We start from the raw sequence: 20174 nt of genomic DNA, 5'->3' as shown, positions 1-20174 counted from the left end.
ATGAGGAAATGGGGGAAGATCCGATTAAGTCTTTAAACGTCTTTATTAAGTACACAAAGACACTCCAAATCCAGGGATCACAATCTGCATTGTTTCCATTTCATCAACATTCATCTTTGTACCTGAAAAGACATCTGCATCTTTTCTACTTTTGCCCAAACAAATAGGTGAAATGTCAAGGCACCTTATGAATCTGAAGCCATCCTTTTGAGGTAAATTGTGTTCGTTTTTTAACCTTGCTCTTGCGCCTGCCTTATTGTAAGCATTGCCAACATTTTCCATGCATCCCACCTTAGAACCACAGATGCATAAACACTTTCAACAACCTTTGAAATTACAAACAGAAGATGTTTTATAGTAGTGGTACCAGTATTATCTGAGAAATGCGTGGACTAAATTAGAAATAGAACATACACATAACGCTCCTCAAACTTTGGCATTTCAAACGAGCTATTTGTGAGGAACCGCAGTGATTAAAAATAAATTACAACCAAGAAACCTCAGCAGCTGAAGTAGCGGTACCTTTATGTGGACTGTTGCTCAAGGAGGCACATTTCACTTTAAGAAGTCCAATCTCAATTCTCTGGGCAGTTGGAAGGCACTTCATTGATATGAGCACTTCTCCAACGGTGTCCTGAAAATAAACAGAGAGTTAGAGCACTATGAACAGAACCATAACATCACTCACCTACAATTCAGACTTGGGCCTCGGTTACAAGTGAGCAGGATAGTAGGCAGTTTCTTTGTTCCAGAAGCTGGAATAGAGCGCTCAGGTCCATAGCATTGCTAGCCACTGGCAGCAAATATAGCAAGGGTCTTTGACCTGCTGAGCTGTATCAGGGGAAAACAGTGGGGGTGCGATATTTATCACTCAGCTCAGGATTCTGCTGCCTGGCACACTCATACTTGAGCAGAACTTTTCCCTCGCCTTGTAATCAGGGCCTTAGTGGCTGTATCTCAAATACCAAGGAGCCTTGGGTGAGGTTGGCCTAAAGATCAGAATAGCCAATACACCATTTTTTTACAGCGTCCTGAGCAGAGGCCATATTAGGGTTATTCGCCTTAAGAACTTTCAATGTGCAATCAGTAAGACAGGCTTGGGTCACTTTCTAGTTATAAAGGCGTCTCTTACATGTTCTTGACATCAGTTTAAAAAAATACAAGAGATTCTAATACAATATATTTCCTCAATATCAATATCTGCCTTAGCCATTGTCCCTTCATTAATAGTTACCTCACCCGGTTGGGAACTTGGTCTTCTCACTGAGATTAATCTTTAATCAAATGTATTGCCATTTTCAAAAGTACAAACAAGGACAATTAGCTTATATCATTTTTGGCATAATTTCTTGCATTTGTTCAACATAATGATACTTTTAGAATGCAAAAGTCTAGCCTGCTTCATTTGTCGCTGGATCCAGAAACATCACATTGTTTGACTAAATTTCACAAATCCAGTGGCGGCTGACATGATGAAGAGGTGGTGAGTGTAGTATCCTGCTTTTCAATTAAATGGTTTTGTTCTATTATATGTTATGCATTTCCCCTTTAACTTGCTTGTATCCATTTCATTATTTGTGTTCTAAGTTCCATGATGTAATCGCTGTGAGGGCAGTTACTCACTGTTGATGCTGGCAGAAGATCTGCATGGATGTGCTCTTTTCCTTGGAATACATCTATCTTATTTTACTACAATTCTTCTTCAATTCATTTCAAAGATACTACAAAATTGGCGCGCGCGTCAACAGCAACAGAATGAAACTAAAGATAAACAAATGTCCATGCGAAGAAGCGCGAGCGCCAAGTCTGCATGCGTCAACCCACAACAGCAACCAAATTAAATTGAAGTTAAACACAAGTCCACTATAATGTCACGAAAGCGAGAAGAAAGATAAAAAATAATCTCTAAATGTACTCACGTATTAATCCACAAATCCAGAGATAGTTCAATGTTTTTTTTTTAAGTAAACAAATTTCAATTAAAAGAAAAATGTGTTGGCAGCAATTGTAGTTCAAACCATAAAAATGTTCATGAAGAAGAAGAAAGCATGAATGGTAAGTGAAGAAATCCACTGAGGGCTGGTATCAAAATCCACGAAGAAGAAAAATATAGTAAAAAACTAAAAATCCAAAAGGTTGGTTCTTTTAAAATATCCCATCCTCGTCGCCAATTTATTGTAGTATTTCCTTTCAAAGAAGACATCCAGCAAAATAATTAAGTTGAAGGTTTATTCCATAAGAAAGAGCACATCCAAGTACTTCAGTGGCATATAACAGAATGAAAACTGTGGTACATAACAGAATCATAACAGTGTCTTGTAGAACATAGAGCATCGGTATTCAAAAGGATACACAAGGCTTAAAGGGAAACAAACATATAAGAGCGAGACACTTAAAGGGATACAACAGGATACTACATAGTTTATTTCATAAGAAAGAGCACATCCAAGTACTTCAGTGGCATATAACAGAATGAACCTGCGGTACATAACAGAATCATAACAGTGTCTTGTAGAACATAGAGCATCGGTATTCAAAAGGATACACAAGGCTTAAAGGGAAACAAACATATACGAGTGAGACACCTAAAGGGATACAACAGGATACTACATATACAAAATTGGCGACGATATTGGGATCTGAGAAAAAGGACTTATCATCTTCTTTTTAATTTTTTTTTTAAGTTAGATTTTTTTTATGGCAAGTTCGGAAATTTCTTCTTCTACAATTGAATTAATATAACAGCACTCACAGCATATTCTTCTTCTACTTCTATCAAGGTTGCGGCATAATATTTGGAAAATTTATTTCACCTCGACAGTACTACCTATGTTGTTTGGTTTTCTATTCTGGAAAAAAAAAAGGAAACCTCTTCCCAAAAGCGTGAGTGATTTCAGTTTTTCCTGCTTCTATTTTCACGTTAACTCGACATTTTCGTCGTAGTATTCATTTTTTCTGAAAGTGTTTACCTCTGAATTAAGTTTGCCGTTTTGTGTGCATGCTTCTGTTGTCGGACTCCTAGCAACGCGTGTGTGCACGGATCAAGCGCTCGCACCACGTCACACGTTGCATGTTGCTAAGCAACCGCCGACGCTTTTCAGCGCTACTATCGGCATAACAAGGTCACTTTACGTAACCTTACATTAAGTACGTGCCGCCATCTTGGATTTTTAGGGTAAAGTTACGAGTGAATTCAAGAGCACATCCTTATACTTCTTTCTTCATGCTTCATCGTCTTCTACGATTTAAAGCCACAGTGAAAGTACTTCCTTCGTGTCTTCACACACTGTTTCTGCAATCTGAAGCCAGAATTTAAGCACTTTCTTCGTGATTTCATCCTTTGTTTTCTGCGATTTATAGACAGAGTTTAAGTACTTTCTTCGTGATTTCACACTCTGCTTTCTGTAATTTTGAAGCCTCAGTGTAAGGTTATTTATAACGATTTTCTTCTTGACTTTGCATTATTTTTCATTATTAATTCATAACAAATTTTGATTTTCAAGTAACTCACGTTTACAAGTAAAATGAGTAACACTAATCCTAGTGCTAATCCTGCTTCTACAAGTACTCCTTCTGTCAATGCTAATTCTGCTTCATGTATTAATATTAATATTAGTACTCCAAAAGAATTCTTAACTTCTTCTGGTGAACCTATCATCAAATGGCCTGAGTGGAAGGAGTATTTTCTTAATTATATCGCTACTCTTGAGGATAATGTTGGAACTTTAACACCTGAGCGTAAAATTAGGATGCTTTTACATAGTCTTGGCCCGGAAGGTTTAAGAGTGTATAATCAAATGACAAAACCAGATAGGTCAGGAGATTTAGATATTTTCAAGACTGCAATTTTGGATTTAACTGAACATTATTCCCCTACAGTGTGTATTGGGGTCACCAGACGTGCTTTCTTTAAAAGGAAACAATTAGAAAATGAATCTGTGGAAGAGTACGTTTCTCAATTAAAGTTGTTAGCTATGCATTGCAAATTTGGAATTTTGCATGATGAACTTATTCGGGATCAAGTTGTAGTTTGCTCAAGAAATAAAAGCATTCAAGATAGACTTTGGATTGAAGGTGAATCTTCTTTGAATTATGTTATCGCTTTATTAAAAAAATCTGAACTTTCTGATAGAAGTTCGAAAGCCTTGTCAGAGCAATCAGAGTGAACCACTACTACTCCTACTGTTAATAAGGTTTCTGTCAGCAAAAATAGTAAGGATACATCTATAAAAAGGAGTAACAGGATTTTTTTTTACCAGAAACCGTTTTATAAACAATCTTTTAGTAGAAATGAATCTTCTTTTGCTTGTTTTCGATGTGGTGACAAGAATCACAACGCTGGATGTGAAGAATGTCCTGCAAGATCTCTTAAATGTTCCAATTCTGGAATTTTGGGACATTATGCTAAAGGTTGCAACAGGAGTTCATCTCAACAACCTAGAGTTGCTTGTGTTACTGATTCTGATTCTTCTGATTATGATTCATTTTTTTTTTTTTTAAGTTTTATTATTTTATTGCAAGGAAATACAGCAAAGCATTATAATAAACAACACACAAAAAACAACAAAAAAAGAAGAGCAGAGTGTCATCAAAAAAAGAAGAACAAATTATATGATACATTTTTAACAGAAAACAGATTGGAATAGCAACTATAGAGTACATAAAATTAAATCAAATCCACTCGGCAATTGGTGCCCATATTTTTTCCCCCATGATTCTTTTTTTAACCCCCTTGAGCTTATAGATAGCAGATTCCATATTAAACATAAATAATAATTTTTCCCTCCACATAAAGAACGTGGGGGGATCCTGACTAATCCATTCTTTGGTGATACAAGATCTAATTGCGGCCATACATAAAAATAGAAAATAAGAGATTGGTCTAGGCCGAGTAGTGGTGTGGTCTATACCAAGCAATACTAATTCATTAGTTAACTTTATATTACATTTCAAAATAATAGACAAAAAAGTTTCAATTTGTTGAAACAGCAATGATAATTTGGGACAATAAAAAAACATATGCAATTCATCGGCTGCGTACAATCCGCATCGGCTGCAATTCGTGCCTGCCGACGTACTCCATTTAACTACTTTTTTAGGAGTATAATAAAGGCTGTGGATACACATGAAGTGTTGGGATTTCATCATCCCGGTTAAAAGACATTCTGCAGCCATTCTTATTGACAATAAAATATCAACATCTACTATGCCTAGACTGTTGGCCCATTTAATCTGACATTGGCCTAAATCATCCCCAAATTCCTGCATTAGGCTTGAATATATAGCACCTATTCGAGGTTTTCTTTGTAAAAGCTCTGATAAAGAATTTTTAATCGGTGGAATTGCGGGATGGCCCTGTAAGAAGCTACGAAGTTGTAGGTATTTAAAAAAATCATTTCTTCCCACCGAAAAATTGGTCGTTAAATCCTGAAACGAAATCATTTGCCCATTACAAAATAAATCACCCAGATGCTTTATTCCTTTCTGCTGCCACCTATACATAATGAAATCATAAAAAATTTCTGGAAATAGCTCCATTGATATAAGAGGAGTATAGAAATTTAATTTCGCTAATTTAATATGTTTTCGAATTTTCTGCCAGACTCCAAAAGCTGATTTCAGAATCTTATATTTGGTTTTTTTGTGATAACTGGGTTCTACTATTCTCAAAAAGCTACCCTTAACTTTCTCGCCCAGAATCATTTGGTAAATTGATGGGGTCTGGCATTCTGCAAGTTCAATTCTTTCACCCAAAATTAGAGGGCCAATGTATTGTAAGACAGAAGAAAAGTAATAAAAAAGAAAATACGGCACGTTCCATCCGCCACATTCCTTGCTAAGAATCATTTTTTTAGCAGCTTTTCTATGGCGTTTATAGCCCCAAAGAAAGCGAAATGTGGTTCTTTCTAAATTTTTGAAGGAATGTAGTTGGAAATCCAGAGGAATTGTGCGGAATAAGTATAAAACCTTTGGTAGAACCAGCATTTTTAAGATGTTGGTTCGGCCAAAGAGGGACAACCGTAAATGATCAAGACGCTGTAATAAAGTGTTGATTTGGGTGATAATAGGGTTTAAGTTGCGCTCTGGTATTTTTTCTATAGGTAGCGAAATTTTAATTCCTAAATAAGTGACTTCTAAAGTAGTGGGGATATTAGCTGGTGGGTTTTCTCCGGAGCACAAAACTTGAGTCTTTTCCAAATTAAGTTTATAACCCGAGAAGAGCCCGAACTGTTTAGCAATCTGATCAATATTAGGTAAGGCTGTTTGGACATCTGCTGTAGTAATCACGATATCGTCGGCATAAGCAAGGACTCGGTAGTTAATATTGGCTAAATGTATGGGTTTGATATTAACTTCTGAAAAAAACGATTAATTAAGGGATCAATATAGAAAGCAAAAAGTAAAGGAGAACAGGGACATCCCTGACGGGTACCCCTGGAAATTAATAAAGGTGAAGATAATTGTCCGTTGATTCGAATGTATGCTTTTGGGGTAATATACAAAGTTTTCAAAGCTTTGATGATCCCCTGACCTAATCCCTTCCTGAGCAGAATTTCCCAAAGATAATCCCAAGCAACCCGGTCAAAAGCTTTTTCAGCGTCTAAGAATACGAGTCCAATATTAGACCGAGTTGCTTGGGACCAATCCAAGAAGGAAATCACACGTCGAATGTGATCGGCGGTGTCTCTAGCTGGGATAAACCCATTTAGAGACTAGAGGGGAAATAATATTAGAAAGTCTAACCGCTAAAATTTTAGAAAAAATTTTACTATCAGAATTTATAAGTGAAATAGGACGAAAAGATGAGGGCAATAAAGGAGGTTTAATAATAGAATCGTACCATGATTGAGGGGAGTTACCTTGCTGTGCATTTAAACATAAATCCAATAATTCTGCTTTTAATACATTCCTAAAAAGTTTATAAAATTCTAACGGAATGGCGTCAGGTCCTGCAGCTTTTCCTGAAGCTAGGGACATTAGGGAGAGTTCGATCTCCTCCCAGGTAAATGGCAGATCTAGTTTCTCCTTCTCTTCAGTAGATAGAATAGTATTCAATACTGGATGGATAAACTGATTGATCTGGTCTAAACAATCAGGACGATCATCATCCGTATACAATTGGGAATAGAAATTTCTGAAAACTCTCAGAATATCTTCCAATTTGCTAACTGTTATCCCTAGATGGTTATCTATTTTATTGATACTAGCAAAAGCTGCTTTCTGCCTTGCCCTCTTTGCCAAAATGTTACCCGAATTCTCTCCAACTTCATATAACTCTGTCCTAAATGCAGAGACTTGTTGTGCAAATTTAGTAGCATATCGTTGGTAAATCGTATTTTTTAGAGCTGCTAATTTCTTTATAATAGTTTCCGTGGGTAATCCTCGCTTACATGACTGCATAAGTTGAACCTCTAAAGATCTAAGATTTTTAAGTTCAGAAGTTACCTGGCTTCGGGTCTCTTTTTGTTTACTCAAAGAATAACTAAGTGTTTCACCCCGAACCCCGCATTTGAAAGCATCCCAAACTATTTCTGGTGATGCAGAGCCTTTATTATTAAGAAAGAATTCCGGAATCCACACGTTCATACGATCAACATAAACTGGGTCATACAGTAGTTTACGGTCAAAAGACCATGAGCGGGTAGTATTAACCATATTCAGTGCAAACTTGAGTATTAAAGGATTATGGTCTGAGATAACTTTTGGAAGGACCTCAAATTCTATTTGAGCTAAATCATCATATAATATAATCCCTTATATACAAAAAAATAATCTAATCTAAAAAATCTTTGGTGCGGTGCAGAGAAAAAAGTGTGTCCAAACATACCTCCTCGCTTCTCATGGCCTACATCAGTTAGTCTGTACTCTTCGATGATCCCTTTAAGTGCTGTAAATACCTTCTTTTTCCTACCCTTGTATGGAATCCTACTATGAATATCAAATGTTTCTTCCAAATGTAGATTAAAATCTCCACAAAAAATAATATTGGGTGACCATTGTGCCAGCTCTACACTTAAAAAATCAAGTGCACCAGAATCATCCAATATAGATCCATACAAGGAACATATGGTAACTACCAAACCTCCAACTTTAAGTTCTGCAATCACCCACCGTCCAGATAAATCCTCTTTAACTCTTTTAACTTCCCCCATTCCACGCCTCTTGAGTATTGCAACCCCACGTGTTGTGGCACCCTGACGAGAGCATCCTACCACTTCCAACCCAAGATCTCTTAGGGTCCCTCTATTGGACCAAGCAATATGTGTCTCTTGAATGCAAACTACATCCACCCGCATAGTTGTAGCATCTTGGCCATTATACCTCTTTTTCTTTTATCATTCAAACCACATACATTGATAGAATATATTGACAATTTAGCCATTATAAAACATTTTTGAGTGAACTAGACTAAACACAAACATATGAGCAACAACTGCCGAAATTCGATATCTACCAAGAATGAATCTTAAACAAAAGACAAGTACATATTTCAGCTGTATGACCTTGCACCCCAAAAGAAAAAATTCTTCCCACCCGCCCACCCCTTTGTACCCCCCCACCCCTCCCTTCCCCCCCCCCCTCCCCCCCCCCCCCCCACCAGAAGCGTAAGGGCTATTGCCCTCATTGATGGAATGTGAGTATCAGCTGTGAGTTCCATCCGGGTCTGACCCTCCTGACAAAAGTAGCAAAAAAAAATACAGTGCATCTGGAGCTATAAAAAACAGCAAGTTAAGTATCAAAACATATTGCTAAGGGGGTCAGCCTATTCAAACTAACTACAATGTTGAACAAAACCTCGTTCCTATAACATTTTACTACATAGTCTCTAAGTATTGTTGCGCTTTTATCTCCGATACAAAAAATATGGTTCTTCCTTTATGCACAACTTTGAGTTTAGCAGGGTTAAATAAGAAGGTTTGACCCCCCTTAGCTTGCATTGGTGCCATAAGCTGTTTTAGTCTCCAACGTTGTTGAACAGTTGCAGCACAGAAATCTGGTCTCACAAAAAATTCGTGCCCCAAGCCTTTTCTAGGTTTAGAAGGTCTTGCCAAATCATAAAGAATCTCACGGAGAAGATAGTGCTGCACACAGATGAGAATAGCTCTTGGATGTTTGTTCCTCCCTTCCTGGTCTGTTTTTTGGTTAAATGGGAACCGATGGGCTCTTATAATTTCCTTGTCCCAGTCCCATCCAGTGAGATCCTGAAAAGCATCCGCAAACAAGTCTATTACAAAGCGTCGAGTATCTTTCCCTTCTGATTTTTCCCCAACTCCCAAGATGCGCAGATTATTGCGCCGAGCGCGGTTCTCTAAATCGGTTAGCTTCCAGTCCACATCTTGCCTAGTACTGTCCAAGTCTTTAATTGAGTTCTTTTGTAGCGTTAACTCATCCTCAACCGCTTATATACGTGTCTCAGTCTCTTGCACGCTAATATTAGTGTCCGTACTAGACTTGGCCAATCGTCGAACAACATTTTGAAGTTTGCGTACTGCTCCCTGAGTCCGAAGACCCTCTGCCTTGGTTTCTTCTCTGTGAGTTAGAATCATACGATACATTGAGGCCTGTAACTTATATATGGACTTTAAGGTGATCTCCTCAGTCTCCTCTAATAACTCAGGAATTTCAGAATTTTCATGATTGTGTTCATTATTTACATCAGCCCCATGCCATTGAGGTTGATTCATTGCTGTTATATTCTCCTTATCCTTTTCCTCTATGACCTTACGGACTGTATTTGAAGCTCCTTCATTAGTTAGAAAGTCAGGGCCGAGCATATCTTCCTCTGTGATTTGATTACACTCCTCCGCCCAATCTTTTGCCTGAGAATGTTCCTCATTTAGGAGCTCCTCCTCAAGATCACCTTCTGATGTAACTGATAAATCAGACATTGAAAAGAATTGGCCCCCAGACTCTACAGATTCTGCATCATGTTGTTGTTGTAGGTCGTTTGGTCTAGGTGAAACTCTAACTCCCTCTACAGCAAGGCAAAGCTCAGATACTGCATCATCATCGTTGACTTCCCCTCTTACACCAGCATCTTCATCAACAGGAGCTATAGCAGCATCAATTTTAGCTAATTGGTTCGAATTGATTTTATCGGGGTTAGAGCGTGCTGTAACATTTGATGGGGTCAATTCAATTGTAGAGCCTTTATTAGGAATATTTGTAGGCTTTTTCTTGAATAACTCAGGTATTGTGGGCTCTTTAGAAACTCCACTTGTTTGTAAATTGCGGTTTTCTGGGTCTGCTGTATTGATAGTGTTTGGAGCATTTGCAGAATTCACAACATTTGTGGAGTTGACTGAGTTAGAGGTATTTTTTTTGTTACTCTGCCTTTGGGAGCCATGTTTAAATGAATAGTGATATATCCCAAACAGTATGCCAAAAGAAAAAAGAATTGGAAGAATAGGAGGAGTCTTTCCTAGTCTTTCCTAGTCACTTAAATCACCTCTGAGAGTTCTGAGAATTCGATACTTTCTGACTTTGCTGGCTGTTAAATGAAAGTTTTCAAACACCACAATGTAGCAAATTCAAAAACAAAAGATATGTTCTCCACTCACCAAGGTGTCTTTATCTGAGCGTTGTAGCAGAAAGAGGAAAACTGTTACAATTGCTAGCTGCAATTTGGAAATGCAGCCGTTTGTTCAAACACCGCTGACGACGCCTTTAATCGCGTCTTAAAACTTAAATTTAAACAATGTAACCGAAGCGCCGGCAGTATCCTTCAGGGCGGAATTGCAACAGTATAACACCGCCAGCTGTTTATTCAAGCACCGCTGACGTCTTTAATCGGATCTTTGAACTTAGCAATGTAGCCAAAAGCACCGGCAGTATCCTTCAGGGCGGAATTGCTACAATGTTCCACCGTCAGCACAGACGCCCACGCTGCGTCCTCCACCCGTCTCACAGCAACTCACTCGGCTTGCCTCGCCTTGCCTCGCAGCAAACTGGAGTTTTGCAATAAGCTGCGACTGGGACGCCGTGGTTAAGGCAATTAAAGCACCGCGGACGCTCAAAAGCACCTGAGCCAGCCAACGGGGAAAGAATCGGCTTCAGTCCTGCAACTCGGACCAGCAGCCCCGAATTTACACAAAAGCTACCAAAGAACAGAGCGGTCTTTTCTCCTGCGTAACCTCCAACACTCGGCTCACAGATGGACGGCAGCCGGCGCCACGCTCCACGCTCACGTCAGGCTGGGTCAGATCCCCGGAGAGAACACGAGCAGCTCCTCACACGGCTGCAGTAGCGGCCGCCATCTTGCTTCTGATTATGATTCAGACGTCAATGTTGATGAAAATAGTAAAAATTAACCTTTGGGGTATGGTTAAGTTTGGCAGAATTTGTGTTCTAAGTTCCATGATGTAATCGCTGTGAGGACAGTTGCTCTTTTCCTTGGAATAAATCTATCTTATTTTACTACAATTCTTCTTCAATTCATTTCAAAGATACTACAGAGAGGTGGGTAGAAGGGGTACACGCAGGTTGGGGGGTTAACATTTTTAATTAAAAGCACTTCCTTGCTGCTGCCGGCGTTGCACCTCGGCCTTCCTTGTCCCAGTAGGCACTTGGGAAGCATCAGACTCCCTGTGCAATCCCTGTGCTGCTCTCATGCTATGAGAAAAGCACAGGGATTGGCCTGAGCGGGCTGAAATCACGCTCAGGACAGGAGTCTGTGTTAATTCTCCAGCCCAGCTGTTCATTACTGCTGGATTGGAGAAACATAAGTGTGCATGTGTGTTTGGCCAGCCTAAGAAGAGCATACAGCATTCGTCCTCCTCCCTCCCATGTCCCTATCCCGGCCCTCCTTGATCATGCTGGCTCAGAGCTGGCAAATGAAACAACAGTAAAATATCTTTTATTTTCACCTGCTAGCTCTAAACAGTGGGGCCATGCTCCTCTGCCATTGCAGAGGAGCCACGCCTGCACATATCAGAAGACTATTTAAATTGTTGATCCACAACAGATCACTAAACGATTATGCTTAATTAAGTACTTCTATATCTTTCATCACTCAATGTCATATTGTGTTTTTTTTACCTAATTCCAGACCCACCTTACCCTCCTACTATACCCAACAATGGACTTAATAAAACTAATCAACCAATATCTTACCAACCACCTCAGCAACCACCAGCTCCTCGATGCCACACAGTCCAAATTCAGGTCCAAACACAGTACAGTAACAGCACTCATTGCTTCTACAGACAACATCCTCATTAACCTTGATAAAGGAGACACAGCAGCCCTCATTCTGCTGGACCAATCTACAGAATTTGATACTGTCTCCCACACCATCCTCATCAGGCGCCTGCAGAAGACTGGCATCCAGGACCAACTCTCCACTGGATCAGCTTCTTCTTAATGGAAAGAATTCAAGCTGATAGCCTGGCACCTTACACTTCGAAATGCCAAAAAAACATCTGCATAGTACCTCAAGGCTCATTCCTCATCCCCGCCCTCTATAGCGCATGCATGATCCTTCTGGCCAACGTCATCCCTGCACACATCAACATCCCCTCCTACGCAGAGGACATACAACTCATACTTTCTCTCTCAGACAAGACCGCTAGCACAAGAAACAACTTCACCACCTGCATAACCAAAGTCGCTAACTGGATGAAAGCCAACTGTCTCAAATTTTACACAGACAAAACAGAAGTAGTAATCTTCGGTAAGGACACTTCACTATGGGACTCCAATTGGTGGCTGACGAAACCTGGACCCACACTCATACCCAAAACCCACGCCACGAACCTCAGAATAATCATCTACAGCAAATTAGCCATGACTCCATAAGTCAACACCATCACTGCATCCTACTTTCACACACTCAAGATGCTCAGGAAGATCTTAAAAACTGCTCCCAACCAACAATGGAAAAACAGTCTCTCCTGCTTTAGTGTCTAGCAAGTTGGAATTTTGGAAACCCTCTAAGCCGGGATCACCAAGCAACTCAGTACAAGACTACAAACCATCCTGAACTCAGCAGCCTGACTCATCCTCAAACTCCAACACAAATTTCACCTCTCAGTCGGGGAGCTACTCTGGCTCCCGATAAACAAATGTTCTCGGCTCAAACTCCTCATACACATTCAAGGCACTACACAACTCAGGCCTGACCTTCCTGAACAGTGGCATTTCCTTCCATCAACCACCCTGACACCTCCCCTCTGCAGGACTCCTACACACACATCCCACACATATACAGAACCATATCAGGAGGACGGGTGTTCTCTTACATAGCTCCTAAAGTGTGGAACAAGCTCCCACTCCACATCAGAGCCTCCTCCTCACTCCTTGAATTCCGCAAGAAGCTGAAGACATAGTTAAGCAACCTATTATAGGCAGAGCTTGGGCCACATACGTGCTCAGTGCCAGGGTACCATCATGGGTGGTGGTGCACTTTACAAATTCATGTCTATTATCATATCTATCCCAGTGATCTATTGGCTTATTCTGCAGGGAGGTTTGGTGTGGGGTATTGTTCATGGCCATTTGTTGAGTTTATCACATCTCCACGTGTCTGCGGGGCCGACAGATTACAGGGATCTTTCTTCCTCTTTTAAGTCTTGAATGAATGTCATCAACTCATCCCATGTATGAGGTAACAAGTATTCCTTGAGCCCTGTGTGAGTAATGACTCTCACTCAGTTCCACGCATGTGGCTATCTTTCCAAATTTGAACTGGGGCACAAGACAATTTTCAAATTAATATTAACACTTTTAACCCACAGCTGCCACCACTAGTGATCGCAACTCTTGCAAGAAATGCACAGTTATTGGGCAGCCCCAAACCATATGAGAAAAAGCTGTTGAAATCTACATCTAGGGTAAATAGCTGGGTAGATTGTGCTTATTTTGCCTACTGTTATGTGGTGGTGTAGGCTCCATGCTGGTGATTAAACTGGATATACTGGAGTCTGACATTACCGAAAAATTATAATGGCCTTCTGAGGCCTTTTCCCACTCATTGCAAAGGTTCATCATCTATTTATCTTTCTAAAGCCCCAAAGAGACCACTGCTACCCCTATTAGTGTTCTGTATATATCTGTTGTTACTCTTCCCTCTCTGCCCATCGTATGAAGAGTCTGACTATAATCTTGAGTTGGGGTTTCTGAGCTGATTTTTCCCTATATCATGTGCATCCCTAATAACAGATCGGTATGTCTAAAGAGCTGGCCCCTGGGGAATCCGAATTCCTATGCCAACATTGCAAATGTAGCCAGTGTTCCATCACCAAACATGTCAACCATCATAGCTATTTCGGGCAACTCCCAACACTGTTGTTCTCTGTTGAACTTAAATTATTTGTCTCGGTGTATACTCCGTAGTGGGATTGATGGTGTATATGGTTCAACAGTTTTGGAGGCAGTGGTGAGCAAAATATATCTGCTGAGGACACTAGGATGGGACTCTTATGTTTTCAAAGTCAGTAAAGAAATTATGTATAGATGTGCCCATTAGCTCAAAATTGTGGTCCTCATTCCACTGCGACCCACCAGCAACCACAGTTTTCCCAGCGCAACTCTCCGCTTCCCTGCATTCTAAAAAAGGTACTGTAAGAGCAGTGCTCAATTTCTAAAAAAAAATATAAGTGCCAGGGCCATCGTCAGGAAAGCACTGCATCTTTCACCACCCACTGCCCCTTCTAGCGCTACCAATGACACTACCAACACATCTACTAACCATCACACTCCTACATGTGTGACAAATTGGGACTATTCTAGGTACCCAAAGCGATAAGAATGGTTTGGGCGGCATGTCTTAGTACATTTTAATCTATATTTAATTATTAACTGTTGTGATCATCTCTAAATTAGACAAACAACGCCACCATGTGGCAAACTGTCATAGGTGCTGATGTTGACAATTAAGTCCCATTACTGAGCCCTGGAAACCAACGGCTGAAATTAAGCTCTGCCTATGATATGAGTGCATTTAGGGCCACATGTACGACCATTTCATTTTGCGACTCGCAAGTTGAGATTTTTTGCGACTAGCAATTTGCAAGTCGCAAAATGAAATGTACTAATGTGTCTCAGATACATTTATCGATTACCAAGGGGTCGCAAATTATCTACCTCATTAATATTCATGAGGTAGGTCGCAATTTGAGACTCATTGGGAATGGCCTGTAATCACATGGATGGAAGGCCTGCTGGGGTCAGCAGACCACCATGCCTGTGATTGCTTTTTAAATAAAACATTTTTTTTTAAATGCAGCCCGTTATCCTTAAAGGACAATGGGATGCATTCATTTTTTCCTTTTTATTTTTTAAAAGTAGGCAGTGGTCTGTGGGAACACTGCCTGCTCTTAAAAATCGTTTTCTCTACTATTCACAAAGAGGAAAGAGTCCCCTCGGGACCTCTTTCCATTTGCGACTGGCTTACCACCTACTTGAAGTAGGAGGTAGACTGAGATTGTTTTGCAACTGCATTTTGGTCGCAAAACCAATGTACATGGCACTGCGACTCGCTATTAGGAAGGGACACCCTTGGCACGCCCCTTCCTAATCGAAAGCAGCAAACCCTATTTTGCAAGTAGGTAATAGGTTGCCAACTCCCAGAATAAGGGTAGTACATGTCAAAAGCCATTTTAGCAGTTGCAAACGGCCTGAATCGACATTTGGGACTGCTGAAAATGGTCGTACTAGTGCCTCTAAGTTCCTTAAAAGTTTTCTTAAGAATACTTATTGGTATGTTCATGAAAAACCAGAGGAGTAGAGCCCAGCATCACCATCTTAGAGCGTGCTATTCTCCCTGCCACACATAGTGGAAGGGATTTCCAGAAGGAGATTTGTGACATTAGTGCTACGATTGTGCTTTTAAGGTTTAGCGTCATACATTATATTTTTTCCCACAGCAAAACTAAATGTAACTATTTCCCATATAATCATCTCTCCTCCTGGCCTGCTCATCTCCTCCAACTGGCCTGCTCTAACTAGGTAAAAACAGGGGAGCCTCATTTATGAAGTGTTGCATCGCTGCGTGAAAACAGCGATGCAGCACTTTTCAGTGCACCCTTCTTGCAAAACCATGGCCGTATTTACTGTACAGCGTTCCATGTCACAAGGATTTACAAATGCGTCAGTATTCCTGCCGTATCTGTAGGCGCAAAAGTGGTGCATTGTTGGAGTGTGTCTGAAAACAAACACAACTCCAGCAATGTGTACTTTCACATGCCGCTTGCCCCATGTGAAAGGGCCTGCTTCAGTTTTACGCCAACTGTGAGGCAGGCGTAAGGATTTAAGACAGTGGTATTCTAAAAGTGTCGCAGTCAAATCTCATAGATTTCACATCAACACTTCTACAACCCTTTTTTGTGGGGGAACGCCCACCCTTCATACATAATACCTGACACAGGTATAATGTAGAGCAGGGGTTTACAAAGTGACAAATCTGCTTAGATGCGTCACTTTGTAAATATGTCGAGGTGTGGCGCATATTTTATGCCGCCAATGCGTCACAAAAAGGGATGCACCAGCAGTGCAAGAGGCTCATAAAGAAGCCCCAGGATTTCGACCAGTTGACCCAGAATCCTGATACAGCCCTGGAGCCTCACGACGGGGATGCACATCAGTCCTCATACATTATTAGTAAAACAGAACATCTGCACAGGGTTAGACGCTGGGTTAGACGCTTTTCAAACGTTTCTATTTCCGTAGATCAGACAGAGTTGACACCACTGCAAGTGCTCTCAGCTTTTCACCTGCTCTGGTATGCCTTTCATTTCTTGGCATGCGGGTCGCTTGAATTTGCACCATCGTCTTTTCCGAAGTGGTTAAATCTGTTCGAATCTATACTTCCTATTGGGGTTCTCATGTCACTCTGCCCCATACCAAGCTTCTTCTGCTCTAGGGAAAAAATAGGTGAGCTGGTCCACAATTACTTTCTGCTTGGATGGGAATAGTAGAGCATAACTCTGACCCAGACAGATGATCTCTAGTACTGAACGGTTATGGTATAAGTAAGAAAGATCATCACATTTCTATTAGCCACTATGAAATATTTAGCTTCCTTACTTCCCACAGGACCAGGTTTCTGTCCTTGCAGTGTGGGTGTTTGATCAGCATCAGACTGTGGTTAGAGCCTAGGGGTAGTTTGTGGGCTGGGACCCAATGAGTCCCCAAGTATACTGCCATAGGAGCCTACCTCCATTTCAAGGGCTTCTCTGAAGGCGGCTATGGCTTCTAATATTTTGTCCAATTTGCCAAGGTTTTGTGTAGGTTTCACTGTGTGGGTGCGAGGGCGCCTCAGAGTGCCCAATTCTTTCTGGTTCACCAAAAAAACGTTTTTTAACTATTTCCCATTGCAATGGTAATGTCTGTCCCCCTGCCTGCCCTCCGCAGCTCCACCAGTTATTGTCAATTGCCACAGAGGAGAGGATCAGAGGTGGCGCATGTAGCTGGTACTCAGCCCCCAAATGTACACACTTCTTTAATTGAATTGAAGGGTTTCACAGGTACCTTAGCTCACTTGCTACTACTTCTTTTCAGGTCAAAGCCTACCAGACCGCACAGCTGTCCGTTATGCTAAAGACATCTTGGTGACATTCATAAAGCTTCTCTGGGAATGCATTCCACCCATTGCTTACTATTGGCTTAATGGTTTGTAACTCGCATATGGCTGCTTTCTAATTGCTGACTTTATTTGTTTTAGGCTGTCCAGCCTGAGTTCAACCCTTCCCTTTCCCAAACCCTATTTACTGTACTCTTCCATCAGTACTGAATTTCTGTAACAGGCCCCTTAATCTTGCTCTTATCTTGTCACATTTGCTGTGCAATCAAAGACAGAGGTCAAATATCAGGCTTAATCTTCCAGGGAGTTTGAGTTTACTTTTCCTTCTCTAACTTCAAAGTGGGAGGATTTATGTGACCACCATACTAGCTACTCAGGGTGTTCTGTACACAGTTTTTTTTTCTAGCACGTCTTAAACGAACTAGTCAGATATTTCAGAATATGGAAATCACACATTAAGCAAATTTTGGGGAAATTCTGTTATGTAAATTGTGGTGAAAACAAATATTTTAATACAATCAAAATAAATCAATACACTAGGTGATGACATTTCCACACATTATAGCTTGTGCGCAGTATAGCCTTATCAGTGAAATGGTATGTCTGGGCAAATGTAATGACCATTTCTATTGAAGATGTGTTGCCTAAAATGACAGTGCCGTACCACACTCCACTTAACCCCACTCTACCCTGCACCACTCCAGGCCACTGCACTCCACTTCACTCCACACTGTGCACTGAACTCTACTCTGCACCACTCCACTCTACACCACTTCACTTGATGCCTCTCTACTCTACACCTCTCTAAGCTAATTAATTCTACCCCCACAGTACTCTACTATGCACCGCTGCACTCTCCACCACTGCACTCTACGCCAATCCACTCTACACCACTCCACTCTACTCTGAAACGATCTACTTTACGCCACTGTACTATACAGCACTCTGTTTAACTCTACACCACTGCACTCTACGCCACTGTAATCTACCCTGCATCACTCCACTCTAGCCCACTGCACTCTACACCACTCTTTTCAATGCCACTCCACTCTATGCAGTGAAAGGGAAAAGTGTCAACCACAGGGGTGTGGGGACACTCAGTGTTTTGTAAAATACCCCTCACACACCAACGGGCCCCTTGGTGTCATACTTCATCATAGGGGTCTTCGCACCCCTCTAACGGGATACGGCGTGCTACGACCTACGACTACGCGGGAGCACTGATAGTATGGACTATGTGTGGTGCATGTGGTGTACGTGGTTGGGGTATTAATGTGAGTGGTGGGATATAGTGAAGGTTTAGAAAGTACCTGGCTCGTGGGTGTATAGGAAAAACTTTATTAACAACCCCGGGCTGGCACTGTTAAAAGAAGTGCAGTGCGAGGTAGTTTTCTGTCGTGACTATGGACAGTACCTCAGGTGTGCGTCGACATGTTTCGGAGCATATGCTCCTTCTTCAGGACGGAGACACAACTTCCCCACCTTACTCACGCATCTCTATTACTTTGTGTAATTAACCAAAAGTGCAGGACTAATTACAGTGTTTTAATAAAAGATTATAGGCTATAATGTGCCTACAGCAGTTTTTGGCTCAGGACACATGCATTTGCATGACCTGAAAAAAGAAACAAAGAAAAATGGATATGGTTACCCTAATAAGGGTGGCTCATAACGGTGCAATCACCTGGAACACCATTGGCGCAATAGCCCTGTAAAGGAAAGTGACAGACAAAACATACAACATAGATAACACACATAAAGTATTTGAAACACTTTGGTCATACTCATTGTTAAAAGTTGTCTTGCTTCATGAGCATTCAAGAACGTCTGGGGTTGATTGCTATTTTTGCAATCTAGATGGGTAAAGAATCGGTTTAAGTACATATTAGGGAAACTGAGTATAAATACCACACGGCATGCATTCACAGTCATTACCAGCGCAGCAGCGTGTGGGGTAGCACGTTGGAAAACTCGTCCCGAGTCTGTGAGTATAGGGTACAAAAACACAACATTTCCTTTCAAAAAAGTGAGTACTATGTACTAAAACCGATTCTTTACCCATCTAGATTGCAAAAATAGCAATCAACCCCAGACGTTCTTGAATGCTCATGAAGCAAGACAACTTTTAACAATGAGTATGACTTTCCTTTACAGGGCTATTGCGCCAATGGTGTTCCAGGTGATTGCACCTGTATGAGCCACCCTTATTAGGGTAACCATATCCATTTTTCTTTGTTTCTTTTTTCAGGTCATGCAAATGCATGTGTCCTGAGCCAAAAACCGCTGTAGGCACATTATAGCCTATAATCTTTTATTAAAACACTGTAATTAGTCCTGCACTTTTGGTTAATTACACAAAGTAATAGAGATACGTGAGTAAGGTGGGGAAGTTATGCCCCCGTCCTGAAGAAGGAGCATATGTTCCGAAACATGTCGACGCACACCTGAGGTACTGTCCATAGTCACGACAGAAAACTACCTCGCACTGCACTTCTTTTAACAGTACCAGCCCGGGGTTGTGAATAAAATTTTTCCTATACACCCACGAGCCAGGTACCCCTATGATGAAGCATGACACCAAGGGTTCTGTTGGTGTGTGAGGGGTATTTTACAAAACACTGAGTGTCCCCACACCCCTGTGGTTGACACTTTT

At 41.0% G+C, this 20174-nt stretch overlaps 1 protein-coding gene across 2 annotated transcripts in view; it reads right to left on the bottom strand.

The window, feature by feature from the left end:
- LOC147733251 (synaptotagmin-5-like) overlaps positions 1-20174 on the bottom strand; it is a 417434-nt gene that overhangs the window by 20257 nt on the left and 377003 nt on the right. For both annotated transcript variants that reach the window (XM_086957813.1, XM_086957812.1), the window contains exon 6: positions 523-634. In XM_086957813.1, coding sequence (XP_086813939.1) covers positions 523-634 — 112 coding nt within the window. The remainder of the gene's footprint in view (positions 1-522; positions 635-20174) is intronic.

The sequence above is a fragment of the Lissotriton vulgaris genome, chromosome 2_1, assembly GCF_964263255.1.
Source record: "Lissotriton vulgaris chromosome 2_1, aLisVul1.2, whole genome shotgun sequence".
Lineage (NCBI taxonomy): Eukaryota > Metazoa > Chordata > Amphibia > Caudata > Salamandridae > Lissotriton > Lissotriton vulgaris.
The sequence above is the reverse complement of the archived record's forward strand: the minus strand, read 5'-3'. Positions and strand labels throughout refer to the sequence as shown.